General features: G+C 48.1%; 1 gene segment (V, D, J or C); it reads right to left on the bottom strand.

Moving 5' to 3' along the window:
- The window catches only part of LOC125160503 (T cell receptor beta constant 2-like), a 181,990-nt gene extending 170,763 nt beyond the window's left edge, over positions 1-11,227 (bottom strand). Inside the window, 2 exon segments of the C gene segment in view lie at positions 10,690-10,983; positions 11,087-11,227. Coding sequence covers positions 10,690-10,983; positions 11,087-11,135 — 343 coding nt within the window.
- Positions 11,228-13,817: the final 2,590 nt, after the last annotated feature.

Genomic DNA, 13,817 nt, shown 5'->3' with positions numbered 1-13,817 from the left:
TCAGCCTACGGGCAGGAAGGCGGGCCCACGGGGCTGCGCTGATGTTTCTCTGAGGCTGGCCTCCTCTGATGCACCTGCTGACCACCCCTCCCCCCCATCGACCCGCCCTCCCTACCCCATCTCTTCTCCGGCTGGAGCTCGCCCACCATCGCACCGGCTGGGGTGACGGGCTGTGAGTAAACTCTGTCCCCACCCTCCCTGTGTGTCCTCAAATCCCCTGTCAGATGTTAGGTTCGAACCAAGCTTTGTCTTTGCGTGTGCCTTTCCCCGACAGCATTCCCAGCCCCTCGTCCTGAGTAGCTGGTGCTGCAGAGTCACCACGATTCAGTCCATCTGATTGGATCCAGAGGAACCTGGGTTGCCTATAAATTACTAGGAGTGAAGATTCCCCAGAAACCATTCCGTGACTTTATCGGCTTATAGCACAGGCTTAGCCACCCTGGGGTTTCTCACCCTCGAGGCAATCCCAGGTGTAATGTTCTGGATCGTTTATGTTTATCCCTTCAGATCCACCCTGTCCTAAGAGGCTGACCTCTATGGATGATAGTTACTGGGGTCCTTTCTTTTCGACCTGGCAGTTGGGTTGTGTGTGTGGGACATAACGGCAGGGGAGAACAGGGGACGGGGTCACCGACTCTTTGCGAGATCTGTTCCCTCAGCTCCCTTCTCGGGGCTACGTCTCACAGTCAGTTCTTTTCCCTCCAGAGGCCACAGCACCAACAGGCTTAGCCACGGTGCCTGAGTGTCCAGGGACCCACACGTGTCACTTCCTTGGGCCCAGTTGGCTCAGGGATTAAGAGCCACCCACTTACCCCAGGCCTAGGATGATGCTTCTTCCCTTACTACTTTCCCCTAGCCCCGCCACACCTGTGCACTAACAGACATAACAAGGGAAAAGGAGGTCTGGAGACGGTATCTTGGCTTAAAAAATAAAGCAAAAAAAGCCCAAACATTCTGCAATTAGCTCTGCTGAGATACTCGGCAGAAGCGTAGAGAAACGTGAACATGAAAATGAGCAGTGTGACTCGGGGACAAAGAATCCAGAGGCTTCAGGGAAGAATGACTATATTCCTCACCTACTCTCACCTAGGCAAGTTCAAGGCAGGCCGGTTTCTTCACGTAAGTGGTAGACAGCATGGTGCTCTGGGGAGATCCCTCTTCAGGACCCTCACTCTGACCCCCCCCCCCCCCCCCCCACGGTTGTTGTCCTTCACGGGACAGTGCCCTTGGCTTTTGATTTAAACAGCAAGAAGGAAAGAAACGCAAATTTTAAGGTGAGTGAGAAAGGTTTGAAATATTAGACACATGTTAGATATTTGAAGGCTAACAAGAACACTGGAATCTCAAAGCAGGGATGCAAAGGCAGGTAAGGTTATTAACCAGTGATTTATCGCGATACTGGTTCGTGCAGGTGTGTGGCTCATTAGGATGGCACTCGGCTGTCGCTGTGAAAAAGAGAGATCAGTGCATGCAACTCTGGCTTGGTTTCTGCGATGTAAGGGCAATCTAAGAAGATCCTGGTGGGAGAGTGAAGATGGTTTGTAAGGTTGTATCAAAAGAATGTAACATCATTGAATTTACCCTAGTGTGAAGTAATGAGACTTTGGAAGGACCCCAGGGAACAGGAAGGAAGCATGGATACCAATGGATAGGAGATCCCAATAACGTCAAGGAACAAGAGGGATAAGAAACTGTGGGCAGAGAGTGCGGTCATTACCTTGTGATTTTGGAGGTGGAGCATTTTCAGCTGATGACAGAGAACAAGGAATGGGACAGCCACAGCAGAGCAGAGCAGGAAATAGAAAGGAGAGACTCGGGCCACCTGGGTGATTCAGTTGGTCTCTTGATCTCACGGTTCATGGGATCAAGCCCCACATCAGGCTTTGCACTGATGATGTGGTGCCTGCTTGGATTCTCTCTCCCTCCCTCTCTGCCCCCCCCACGCTCATGTTCTCTCTCTCTCAAAATAAATAAATAAACCTCAAAAAAAAAAAAAAGAAGGAGGAAAAGGCTCAACTTTGGGGTAGGCAAACATGTTTTAGACAGGATGCAAAGGGCACGAGATGGAAAAGTAAAAAAAAAATACATAAATTTCTTTTTTTAACAGTTTTATTTTTAATTTTTTTAATGTTTTATTTTATTTTTGAGAAAGGGAGAGAGAGAGAGAGACAGATGACCCAAAGCAAGCTCCGTGCTGACAGCAGAAAGCCCGATGCGGGGCTTAAACTCACAAACCTTGAGATCATGACCTGAGCTGAAGTCAGACGCTTAACTAACTAAGCCACCCAGGTGTCCCAAAAGTAAAAAATTGTAAATGAGACTTTACAAACATGTAAAACTTGAGCTCATTGAGAGGCAACATCAGGCAAGCACAAGGCAAAGCCACTCCAGGAAGACAGACTCGGCATATTCAATGGTCAAAAGACTCCTATCTAGAACATAAAATATCTCCCACAAATCCATAGTATAAAAACCACCCATTTTTTTTAAACGAACATATATAAGAGCAGGCACTTACAAAAGAAAATAGGAACATAGAAATGGCCCAAAAGCAAACATCATTACTCAGTGGTGAAATGTAAACGAGATACCACTACATTCCCCACGGAATGGATAATAATAAAAAGATGGAGGTCACCAAATGTTGGTGAGAATGTGGAGCCAGGGGACCCCCATCCCTCGGTAGTGTAAATTGGCCACTTTGGAAAACCGTTCAACTCTTTCTAATGAAGTCAAATGTGTACCACCCTGCGAATCAGTAATTCACTCTTTTGTCTATACCTGAGGGAAATAAATGCATTTATCCACAACTATTTGCCCAAGAATGTTCAGAACAACTTTATCCATAACAGCTGAAGACTGTTACAAGCCTGGTATCCAAGCAGAATAGAATGGAAAAACAAATCTCACTGCATTTATACAATGGAATACCACACAGTAATAAGAAAGAATAAACTGCTGGTAAACACAACAACGTGAGTACATTTCAAAAATATTAATTTTTGAGAAAGATTAAAGCCAATTAAAAAAGAGCATTCATTATATGGTTCTATTTATGTAGCTGTCAACCTAAATAAAAAGGAAAACTGAGGCCAGATCAAAATTGTCAAAAAGATGAGCTTGGGGAAACCTCAGGGGAAGTACTGTTCAGGACAGGAAGACTGAAGCAAGCTCCAGGGGAGTCCGCCGAGGGTTGGGGATGGGCTGTTCCCATGGGCAGGGGATGGGGAGAGGAGAGAGCTCAGTTAGGCCTGTTAGAATTGAAAACAAAGGGAGACCAGCTTTGAAAATACAGACAAAAACCAGTCCAGTCAGGCAAACAAAGCTCAATTCAGCCTCTTTTGCAAGACCAACATGACCTGGGTCATTTCTCGGTTATGCCTCTGGAAACCATAAGCAAAAATCTCCCGAGGGCGATATGAGGCAAGTCCTGACCAACTCCCTATTATTAAGAAAATTCCAACATTAGCAGTTTTCTATAAATGAGGCATTTGTGGGAAATCAGTCTCTCAGTCCTTACGTTTTGTTTTTCTGAGGGTTCACATGCATGAGATTTTTTTCAATGTATATCCTCTGGTCCCATTTTAGATTGAAATTACTTCACATGAAGTTCAAGTATAGGCAAAACTATGGTGATAAACATCAGAAAAGTGGTTAGCTCTGGGAGAGAAATTGATTGGGAATGAGGATGAGGAAACTTTTCTTGGGTGATGGAAATGTTATCTTGATTTTGGTCAAGGTCGCACTGGTGTATACATTCGTCCAAATTTACCAAGCTGTGCCTGTATCATGTGTTAATTTCAGTATTTTACTCTCTCTTAATTATACTTTAATAAAGCGTTACTAAAGCATAAGTAAGTTTCATAAAAGGTGGGAGACCTACACAATTTTATGCTTGCATTCCACATAGTCTGATTTGGAAATAAATCACACGCAAATAAGAGAAGACAAGAGCACTCACATACATGAAATACTGAAAATGTTAGAAGTTCTCCAAGAATGAAATATATAAGCCTCCAAATTTGGCATCAAAATAAGCTTGACTAACAAGTTTGTTAAGAAACAGCTGAGGATCAATGGCTGAGATTTCGAGGGTCAAAACCTTAAAAAAATATCCTCCAACGCTTTAGAAATTCCACGAACCCTAACGTGCTGTAAGCCCCATTGTTTGGGAAATTGGTCATTTGTTAGTTTTGCCACCCAGCATTTCATTTCAGCTTTCAGCAGATTGTCCCGTCAGTGAATTGATTTTTATGCCAGGCAAGCAGCCTTCTCCCCTCTCTGTGAGCACGTCGTGGGTGAGCCTGCAGCAAATCACAGGTACAGTCACCTTGTTCAGAGTGGACAAGGGCAGTGCAGGACCACACCCTCCTGGGGTCTGCACTTCCTGTAAAGCCCAACCATGGACTGCCCACTGTTGGGAGTTAATGGATGCCAAGCCAGGCCACGTTGTTCTTGGGTTCGGACTTTTACCTACAGGGACCCAAGGAGGGAAATGGACTGTGGGGAGAATAAAATGATTGCCCAATATCATTTTGTAATATTTTACAAGAAAAACCCTGAGGAGCTTGTGGATTTCAGTGTAAACCAAAGAGATGGTAAGAACTCGGTTCCTTCCTTAAGAATTCGAACCCTCCCGAGCCCCAGAAGGTTCAGAACACTAGGCGACAACCACAGACAGAAACTTAGTTTGTAGTCTCTTTGGCTGTAGCGCTGCTGTTTAAAGCCTTTAACATTTCCCCTGAGCGGGAAATTTCCCCTTATGTGTTTTATACATTGTTATTAACAACTTTTTTTTCCTCCAGAGAATTTTTGCAGGGTGTGCAGTGTTTTTGAAGCCTGAGATTTTATGTAGTAGTTTTAGATCTGGAGAATCCCAGACCATCCAGGGAGTTTCAACCTGCTTAGCTGCTTTCTGCTTTGTTCCTCTCCATTGAAAAGAAAGTGAAATATACATTTCATGTTAGATGCTACTGTTTCTGTGCTTGACTCAATTACCAGAATATTCCAGATCGAGTGGACTAACATTAGGTGCTATTTGCTTCTACTTACACACCCCCCTCCTGTAGTGATGGACCTCAGTTCACACCAAGGGTCCCTGGAAGAAGGCCCCTCGGCCTGAGATCCCATCGCTGGGAAGTCAGGCGAAAGCCTCGAAAGCCTCGGTAAGGGCTGTTATTCCCCTCTTGAGGCAAGGCCTCAGGCAGGAGTGTCCTTCATGCCTGTGGCTGAGCTTTTTGTGCAGAGAGCAGCTGGCCACGCAGTGCTGTGGTCTCACTGCTGGCACAGAGGTACAGAGAGGTCTGGTTGGTGCCGGCAGCCTCCAGGGTCAGAGAGAAATGCTCCTTCTTCCCTCGGGAGACCCTGTACCCCTTCTGGGACACCCCCTTTGACGGAGGTGCCCGTACCACTTGAATAATGGATCAGCTTCAGCCCCTGTCCTGGGTCTTGTCGATACCAGTGCATTGCAAAATGGTTCTCATCCTGAGTACATTCCAGGATCATCCTGGTTCCTGTTTGTATAATATGGTATCTTGGCGTCTGGGTGATTGCAGCATCCACGGGGCCTGCGGGAGAGGGAGACAGAGGGTCGAGGCAAGGCTGAAGGCGTGACCTGAATCTGCAAAGCAAAGGGAAAGGCTTGGAGCTGGGACTTGGCAAAATCATGGCTCGGGGTTCCAGCTGAGTCCAGAACCCACCTGCTCCCAGGAGACCAAGAGTCACACAAAAGAGGTTGAGGCTCCTGGCAGGGGCAGGGTGAGAAGGGTGCTGTCCCAACTAAATGCTGTCATCCGCAGGACTGGGAGAGCGAGCTTGGAAGCTCTTCAGTGGACAAACGGGTCTGCCTGGGATGTCACCGCCTCCCACCTCTCCAACTCTGCCTGGCCCAGGGTCCCTTCTGACTTGGCTCAGGAGGGGTCAGCTACTCCTCACGTAGACGTTGCTTAGCAAGGCCTGCAGGGGCAACGGGGTGTGGCCGCGGTGCACTGAGTTTAGGGTGCACCCACCCCCTTGGTTTCCCATACTCCTCTGAGACAGTTGCTCCTCTGTCTGCACCTGCCCCTGACATCAAGCCTGCCTCATCCAAATCCTTCAGCTGTGGAGCTCATTAAAGTTTAGAGGGACCTCCCACCTCTTCCATAGCTGTAGGTAGCCTAGCAATAACGGAAAACTTCAACATCTGCCTGGTATTGGATCCACGCCTGTTTTTCTTAACCCTCTCCCTCCCCAGGCTGCTCTCCCAGACTTTTCCGAACCCCTCAGATCTCAGTGGCATCACAGTGCCATCTTGTGGCCAGTAACTGAAGTTGCATCATTGTTTCTTCTGCAATGGCCCAAGGGATGCTGGGAAGTGTCTGCATAGTCAACAGGGAGAATATTCCAGAAGTAGCATCTTGCAAACTTTTTTAATAAAAACATTTTTTTAATGTTTATTTATTCCTGAGAGAGAGAGAGAGAGGGAGAGACAGAGCATGAGCGAGGGAGGGGCGGAGAGAGGGAGACATGAATGTGAAGCAGGCTCTAGGCTCCAAGCTGTCAGCGCAGAGCCCAACATGGGGCTTGAACCCATGAACTATGAGATCATGACCTGAGCTGAAGTTGGACCCTCAACTGACTGAGCCAGCCAGGAACCCCAGCATCCTGCAAATTTTATGCTCAACTTCTTTAAGCCCTAATCCCAACACCAATCCGAACCTTGACTCTACTCCTTTGAGATGCCATGCTTAACCTCCCGCCCTCATTCTACTTAACTGCTGTCACACATCTGGCAGTGAGAGTCCAACCAAAATCTTCTCCCTTAAAACTATCTCCTGAGACAGAGAGGGACAAAATGGGAGGAATGGAAGAAAATAGTATTTAGCCTAAAACAGGAAGAAAAGTATGGGAGATGAAATATAAGAAGGCTCATTTAACTCTGTTACTAAAAGTAAACAAAAATGCCCCTCTTCCACCACCAAAGGGGCAATCAACCAACCGTACCTCCAAAAGACAGATCAGCTGAGGACTAGGAATATAACGAGACTACCTTCACAATGGGGTCCCGTGTGTGCAAATAAAAAGTAAAATTGAAATATAAGAAAAATATGGAACATCTTACAAGACAATAGGCAGTCATGGAGGATACAGCGTCTAGTGGGAAAATAAGGAGGGACGGAATCAAGGTGAGCCAGGGACAGGCGACACTCAATGGAGAGCTTGTACAACGTGCGTGTCCTGATTTAGGCAGCAAGGAGGGAAGATGGGACTGCCAGGGTCACGTGGAGAATGGTGGCACAGTTGGAAACAGGGCCTGGGAAGGAAGTCTCTGGCATGGCCTTCCAAGGATAAGGGATTCCCAACGGGGCCCTAGCCTGGCTCACTTCCGGAGACACAGGGAAGCAGACTGAGCAGTGCTTTGCTGATGCCACATTGAAATAAGACCAGGACTGAGGTGCCCGGGTGGCTCAGGTGGTTGAGCATTGGACTCTTCATTTCAGCTCAGGTCATGATCTCACGTTTTTGTGAGATCGAGCCCCGCGTTGGGATCTGCTCCGACGGTGTGGAGCCTGCTTGGGATTCTCTCTCCCTCTCTCTCTGCCCCTCCCCATTTGTATGCCCTCTCTCCCTCTCTCTCTCTTTCTCCCTCTTTCAAAATAAATAAATAAAAATGAAAAAAAAAAATAAGACCAGGAAAACTCTCTTCCAAGAACACCCATTCTCTGGGGAAACAAATCTGGTGTCCTGAGACACCACAGTTTCTGATAAGTGGATTTGGGATGATTGTAACCCCCTTACCAGCTGTGAAAGGCTCAGGGCACCTCCATCGTTGCTGAGTCTGTGACAGTGTATCCCAGACTCAGGGTCCTGGACTATCTCTTAGGACACCCAGAAACTCATGATCCATGAGTCTGTGAGCTCTGACTTCATAGACTGTGAGCTTTTGACTTCATAGATACAAACCACAGCTTCACCAGCGGGTGAGTGGAAGATGTTATAACTGCATAATTATTTATATTTATAACAAGTAACATATCATGATATATAATGCAGCAAATAAAATAAGTAAAAAGGAAATAGGGGCATTATTATCAAGAAAATATCCTGTCTTCGTGAATCAAAGAATTCAAGGGAATTTTTTCAAATGAAAAGGCCAGTGCATCAAAGAAAACACTGCGTCTTTAAAAATTGGATTCACTCAGGGCATCGAGGCGAGCCTGGGGAAGCTGTTCAAATGTGCTGCACTCTCACTACTAGGACCGCACACGTGGGAAAATGATGACAGAGAGAGAAAATGGCGTGTCCAACCTGGGCAGAGGATGGGACATCTCGTCGTTATGATCCTTCTTGTCCCGTCACCACCACGAAAGCAGTAAGGACCTGGCTTCATACAGGAAGACAGACTTGCTCCTGTGTTGCTCAAGCTTCCAAAGTTTCAGGGACAGAGAGGCTTTAGAAGTAAGAATATGGGGGTGCCTGGGTGGCTCAGTCAGTTGGGCGCCTGACTGTTGATTTCGGCTCGGATCGTGATCTCACAGCTTGTGGGTTCGAGCCCCACACTGGACCCTGTGCTGGCAGCCTGGGGCTTGCTTTGCATTCTGTCTCTCCCTCGTTCTCTGCCCCTCCATGGTCTCTCTCTCTCTTTCTCTCAAAATAAATAATAATGAAAAAAAAAAAAGAAGAATATGTCAAGAATGACACAAACTTCCCAGATGGGACCACAAATGCAGAGAAGGAGGCACCGCCCACTACACGGAAAGCCTCGGGTCTTGCAGAAGGACCACTGTGTCCCTGTTGTTCAGTCCTGGCCTTGGAGCCTGGAGCCAGCCCTGGGAGTCTTCCAACCCTATGGGCCATAATTATTTGATCCACCCTCATTTACATTCCCTTCAGGAGTTCAGTGTCTTTTTCTACCCAAGGACAGCTGAGAGCTGATATCCAAATCTACATCTTGTGATCGGGGAACGATGAGTAGAGACAGCCTGTTTACGGTCTTCAGGTGCAGGGAGAGAGAAGTCTGAGGTTGGTGAAGAGGAAGGAGGTGGCTGTGCCCCACTGTGGTAGGGCTGCTGGCACAGAGGTACACAGCTGAGTCCCCCGGCTCCGCACGCTGGATCTGCAGAATGGAGTAGGACCCCTCGGACCTGTTCACCTGGAACCGATCGTTGCTGGGCATCCCTGAGGAGTCTACTTTGTCCTCGTTTTGGAAGGAAACGAGAAACTCCGGGCCTTGCCCCACGGCCTGTCGGTACCAGTAGAGGCCAGCATGACCAGAAATTGGGTCACACCTGAGGTCCACGTCCCGGCCCCTCTTTGTGACCTTGTGCCGGGGGGACTGGAGGACACCAGCTCCTGTGTGACCTGTGGAGACAAAATTGGGAACAGTGAGGAGGAAATTGACTGCAATCATTGCATGTATTTATCCCTCACGCTCACACACATGCGCTCACTCGGTTTTCTGAGGACTCACCTGCCCCCAGGAGACAGAGGGCCACGCAGCAGAAGAGTCTGGTGCCCATGGCAGGGTCAGGACAGGGCTAGGATGTTCACCACATCAGGTTCTCCTGAGCACGAGCGGAGGAGGAGGGAGGCCCCTCATCCACGCAAGGGAGTTCACTTAGTGACATCACCCTCTCTGTCCATCCCCTCAACCTCAGGGAGCAGGATTTATGTTGTAACATACTTGGATGACTAAATAAGTATTTGTAACCTCCTTTCTGTTTTTGAAATTTATATATTTATTTTTAATTTTTTTTTTAATATTTATTTTTGAGAGAGAGAGAGACAGAGTGTGGGCAGGGGAGGGGCAGAGAGAGAGGGAGACACAGAGTCTGAAGCAGCTCAGCCTTCGATGTACGGTTGTCAGAGAAGTTTGTCTTTATGAAACCAGTACTTTAAAACCGATTGAGAGAAAAGTCTGGAAAATCTAGAACAGAGATACACCAGCTGTGTCCGCCATTCCCCTGGAAACAGGTGTGCCCAGAAAGGGCAGGCCACCCAGGGTGACCTTGAACAGGAGCATGAGTGGGCATCAGCCATTGCAAGAAGGAAGGACTCATGCCCAGTGCAGAGGAAATAGCCCTGGATGTCCTTGAGATGGGAAGGGACATGGCAGAATTGAGGGCCTAGCAGTGTGGCCAGAGCCGAGGGCCAGCGAGCTGTGCGAGCTGGGCCCAGAGGCAGCTGGAGGACAGACCCAGCAGGGCCTTGTTGGGGCTGCCCCTATGGAAAGGCTGGGGGGAAGCAGGGTCCCTACCCGGGCATCGGAGAGCAATGCACTGAGGTGCCAGGGGGAGACAAGGAGGGGGGCGTCTAGATAGATCTGATTTCATAACACATTGTTAATAACACATTGTGTTGTTTACCCAGTGCAAACAATTTCCATCCCGGAAGCATCAGACTTAGGCAGGGGGTAGAACAGTCAGAGCTGGGGAAGCACCTTCGCAGCCAGCCAGGCGGCTCAGAGCACAGACCAGAGGTGGAGACACGGCTGCCTGAGGTCTGGTCGGGTCCAGGCCAGGCTGTCAGTGCCTTGCAGACGGACCTCAGCCCACACCGAGGTTCACTCTGGGCGCTTGGGCCCCTCGGGGCTCTGGGGCTCGGGTCAGGGGGAGGGCCGGGAGTGTGCCAAGGGCTCTGCTGAGTCCTGGGGCGCAGGCCCTCCCCCTGCCTTTTTTTGTGCAGAGAGGAGACAGCTGTGCAGCGCTGTGCAGTCACTGCTGGCACAGAAGTACACAGATGTCTGGGAGGGAGTTGCGGACGCCAGCGTGAGAGGGAAGTTCTTTGTATTTGACCTAGAGACGTTGTATCCGTTGGAGATTTCTCCTCTCTCGGTGGTACCAGCACTGACGGAGTAATGGATCAGCCGCAGCCCTTGTCCAGGGTCTTGTCGATACCAGGACATGTAGTCGTGGTCCTTGTCCTGTTCACATCTCAGCGTCATGCTCTGTCCTGTCCCCAGGATCTGGAATCTGGGGGTCTGAGTGATGCCAGCATTCACGGGCCCTGTGGAGAAGGAGACAAAGCTGATGCCACAGACACCACAGAGAGGCCTAGAGCGGGGACCTTGAGATTTGCACTCAGGAAAGGGACGCTGCTCAGGACTCGCCTGCCTGCAGGAGACCCAGGGCCACACAGCACAGGAGGCCGAGGCTCATGGCAGGGGCAGGGCGGACGGAGGGCTCTTCTGGGAATGTGTGCTGAGGGACGGGGAAGGAGGCTCTCGGGGGAGTCGTTCTGAGACGTCACTCTTCCTGCCTGGGCCGAGCCAACCCTCGCAGGGGGCCGCAGCCCTTCGCCAGAGGGTCAGATAAAAAGCTCCACGTACACGTGAACAGCTTAGGATGGGAAGAAAGGACTTGTCTGAACTGACACAAGCCTTCACTTTTTTGCGAAACAGTTTGTAACCTTATGTAATGTTTTCCTCCCGTGATAGAATTCTTCATCGATGCACTGGTTCTGTGTGTCTGCGTGTTTCTGTAGTGCTGAATTGGGGAAAAATCATTAAGGGCTTCCCGATGCCTTTTATGACTTGTGCGTCCCAACTCCTCCTCCAAGTATCCGTTTCCGCTTTGCTTAATTGACCAGCGTCCTGTTAACATCCTTCCAGCGACAGTTCTCCTGATACTGGGTTTCCAAACCTCAAGGGCCGGCTCATCAACTCTTGGGGAACCGTTTTGCTCTGTTTCTTACCGAGTCAGGACACCTGCCAAAGGTAGCAGAGCACCCGCCTCCCTCGTTTGGGCTGAGACAGCGGCAAGCAGAAACACGTCGCACCTGTGAGTGACCTTTCCTCGTGGCAGGACAATGGCTACTCAGTGGTGCTGATGATGTGTTAGCACAGAGGTATTCATGTGTGTGAGGGACTGTGGGGAAGTGGCCGCCTCCAGGGTAAGTGAAAAATGCTCTGTTATTTTCATCTGAGACATGCATTCCACGGGGAATAGCTTCTTGTGGAGAACGGCTGGCATTAATTAAGTAATAAGGACAGGGGAGCTCAGAAACGATCGTGTTGCCCACAGTCCTCCACTTAGAAAGACCCCACACCCTGGCTTCAGTGCTCTGCTGTTGTGATCTTCAAATTCTTAATAATATCTGAACCATGAGCTCTGCAAATTATGTAGCTGGTCCTGGGTATATAATTTTGTGTTTCCTGTCTGTGGTCACCTTCCTGTCTGCTGGTTTCCCTTTAGCATGACCACATGTCTGGAGGCTCAGTGAATCAGCATCTCTGGGGCCTTGAGAAGGACACAGGCACTAAAGCTGGAACCCAAGGGGAGCCTGATGTTATAACCACAATATCAAGCCTTGAATTGGGGCCATGCAAACCCGTGAGTGGGTTTCGCGTCTGTGCCTGGGACGTCGCTGGCCCAGGAGACAGAAGAACACACAGTGCAGAATGGTGGCAGGCCAGAATGGAAAGGGGGATCTTCCAGTTCAACGCTTGTGTTTTGAGGGTTCGGCACTGGGTCCAGACAAAGGGGACCCTTCTTCCAACATGGAATGACCTCTCAACAAAGCCACAGTTGCCCTTGGTCTGCTCAGCCCCAGCACACAGTGTGTGAACATGAAACCCAGCTATGTATGCATCTGATAGGAACTCAAAATAATGTCCTTGGAGATGATGAATTTGTGTCAACACTCTATTATAAAATAATTTGAATGAAGGGACACATGAAAAAAAGAAATGAATTCAAATGAGTAAGTACATTTTATAGAAACAGCTGCAAACAGCTAGAAAGAGCTTTCGGTGATCCTTTTTTCAAAGCATCTGTCTCCAGATAGAATTGTCCCTGACATGGATCAGGTATCTCACATGATTTCAAGCACTCCTTCTCCACAGAACTTTCTAGAAACACCTCACTCCCTTGAATATTTATCTGTGAATTATTGTAACGGGTAGAGACTTGAAATGTCCATTAAAAAGATGCCTAAGCAAAATTAATCTATAGCAATAGAAATCATATCCCTAACTTGTCAGAGATGGAGAGAGGTGTTTGAAAGGAGCCTGAGGGGACTTTCTGGGCGATAGAAATGTTCTGTATCTTAGTAGGGTGTGTATTACATGGGTACATACATATACATTGCAAAAGAAAATCATTGCTCTGTTCATTTAAAGTGTGGAATGCTTATTGTATATAATTCTTATGTCAATAAAGTTTATTTTAAAATGGCTGAGAAGGGATGTATGTTACATGCTCTAGATAATTTCAAATGAATCATCAGGCATAAATATTACCATTTCTGTGACAGCTATAGGAGTTTTAGGTAAAATGTGTCCATATCTACCTTTGCACATAGGAAATGGTGGAAAAAGCTGTCAGGGATTAGCACAAGGAATCAATATGTCCAGATTCTTATTATGTGCTAGGTACTTTGGCTTATTAAATTTTATTAGTGGTTAAAAAATATTTTTAAATGCTTATTTTTGAGAGAGAGAGAGAGAGAGAGAGAGAGAGAGAGACTGGAGGAAGGGCAGAAAGAGAGGGAGACACAGAATCTGAAGCAGGCTCCAGGCTCTGAGCTGTCAGCACAGAGCTCGATGCAGGGCTCGAACTCACAAACCGTCAGATGGTGACCTGAGCCAAAGTTGGATACTTAAATGCCTGAGCCACCCAGGCACCCCTAAATCTTTTATACAAACCTAGAAGTTAGTATGATGGCTAATTTTGTGTGTCAACTTGGCTGGGCCACAGGGTACACAGACACTTGGTGGAATATCATTCTGGGTGTTCCTGAGAGGGTGTTTTGGGATGTGGTTAACATTTACATAGGTAGATTTTAACATTAGGTGAGAGTAACATTTTAGACAGTAGAGTAAAGCAGACTGCCTTCCATAA

The sequence above is a fragment of the Prionailurus viverrinus genome, chromosome A2, assembly GCF_022837055.1.
Source record: "Prionailurus viverrinus isolate Anna chromosome A2, UM_Priviv_1.0, whole genome shotgun sequence".
Lineage (NCBI taxonomy): Eukaryota > Metazoa > Chordata > Mammalia > Carnivora > Felidae > Prionailurus > Prionailurus viverrinus.
The sequence above is the reverse complement of the archived record's forward strand: the minus strand, read 5'-3'. Positions and strand labels throughout refer to the sequence as shown.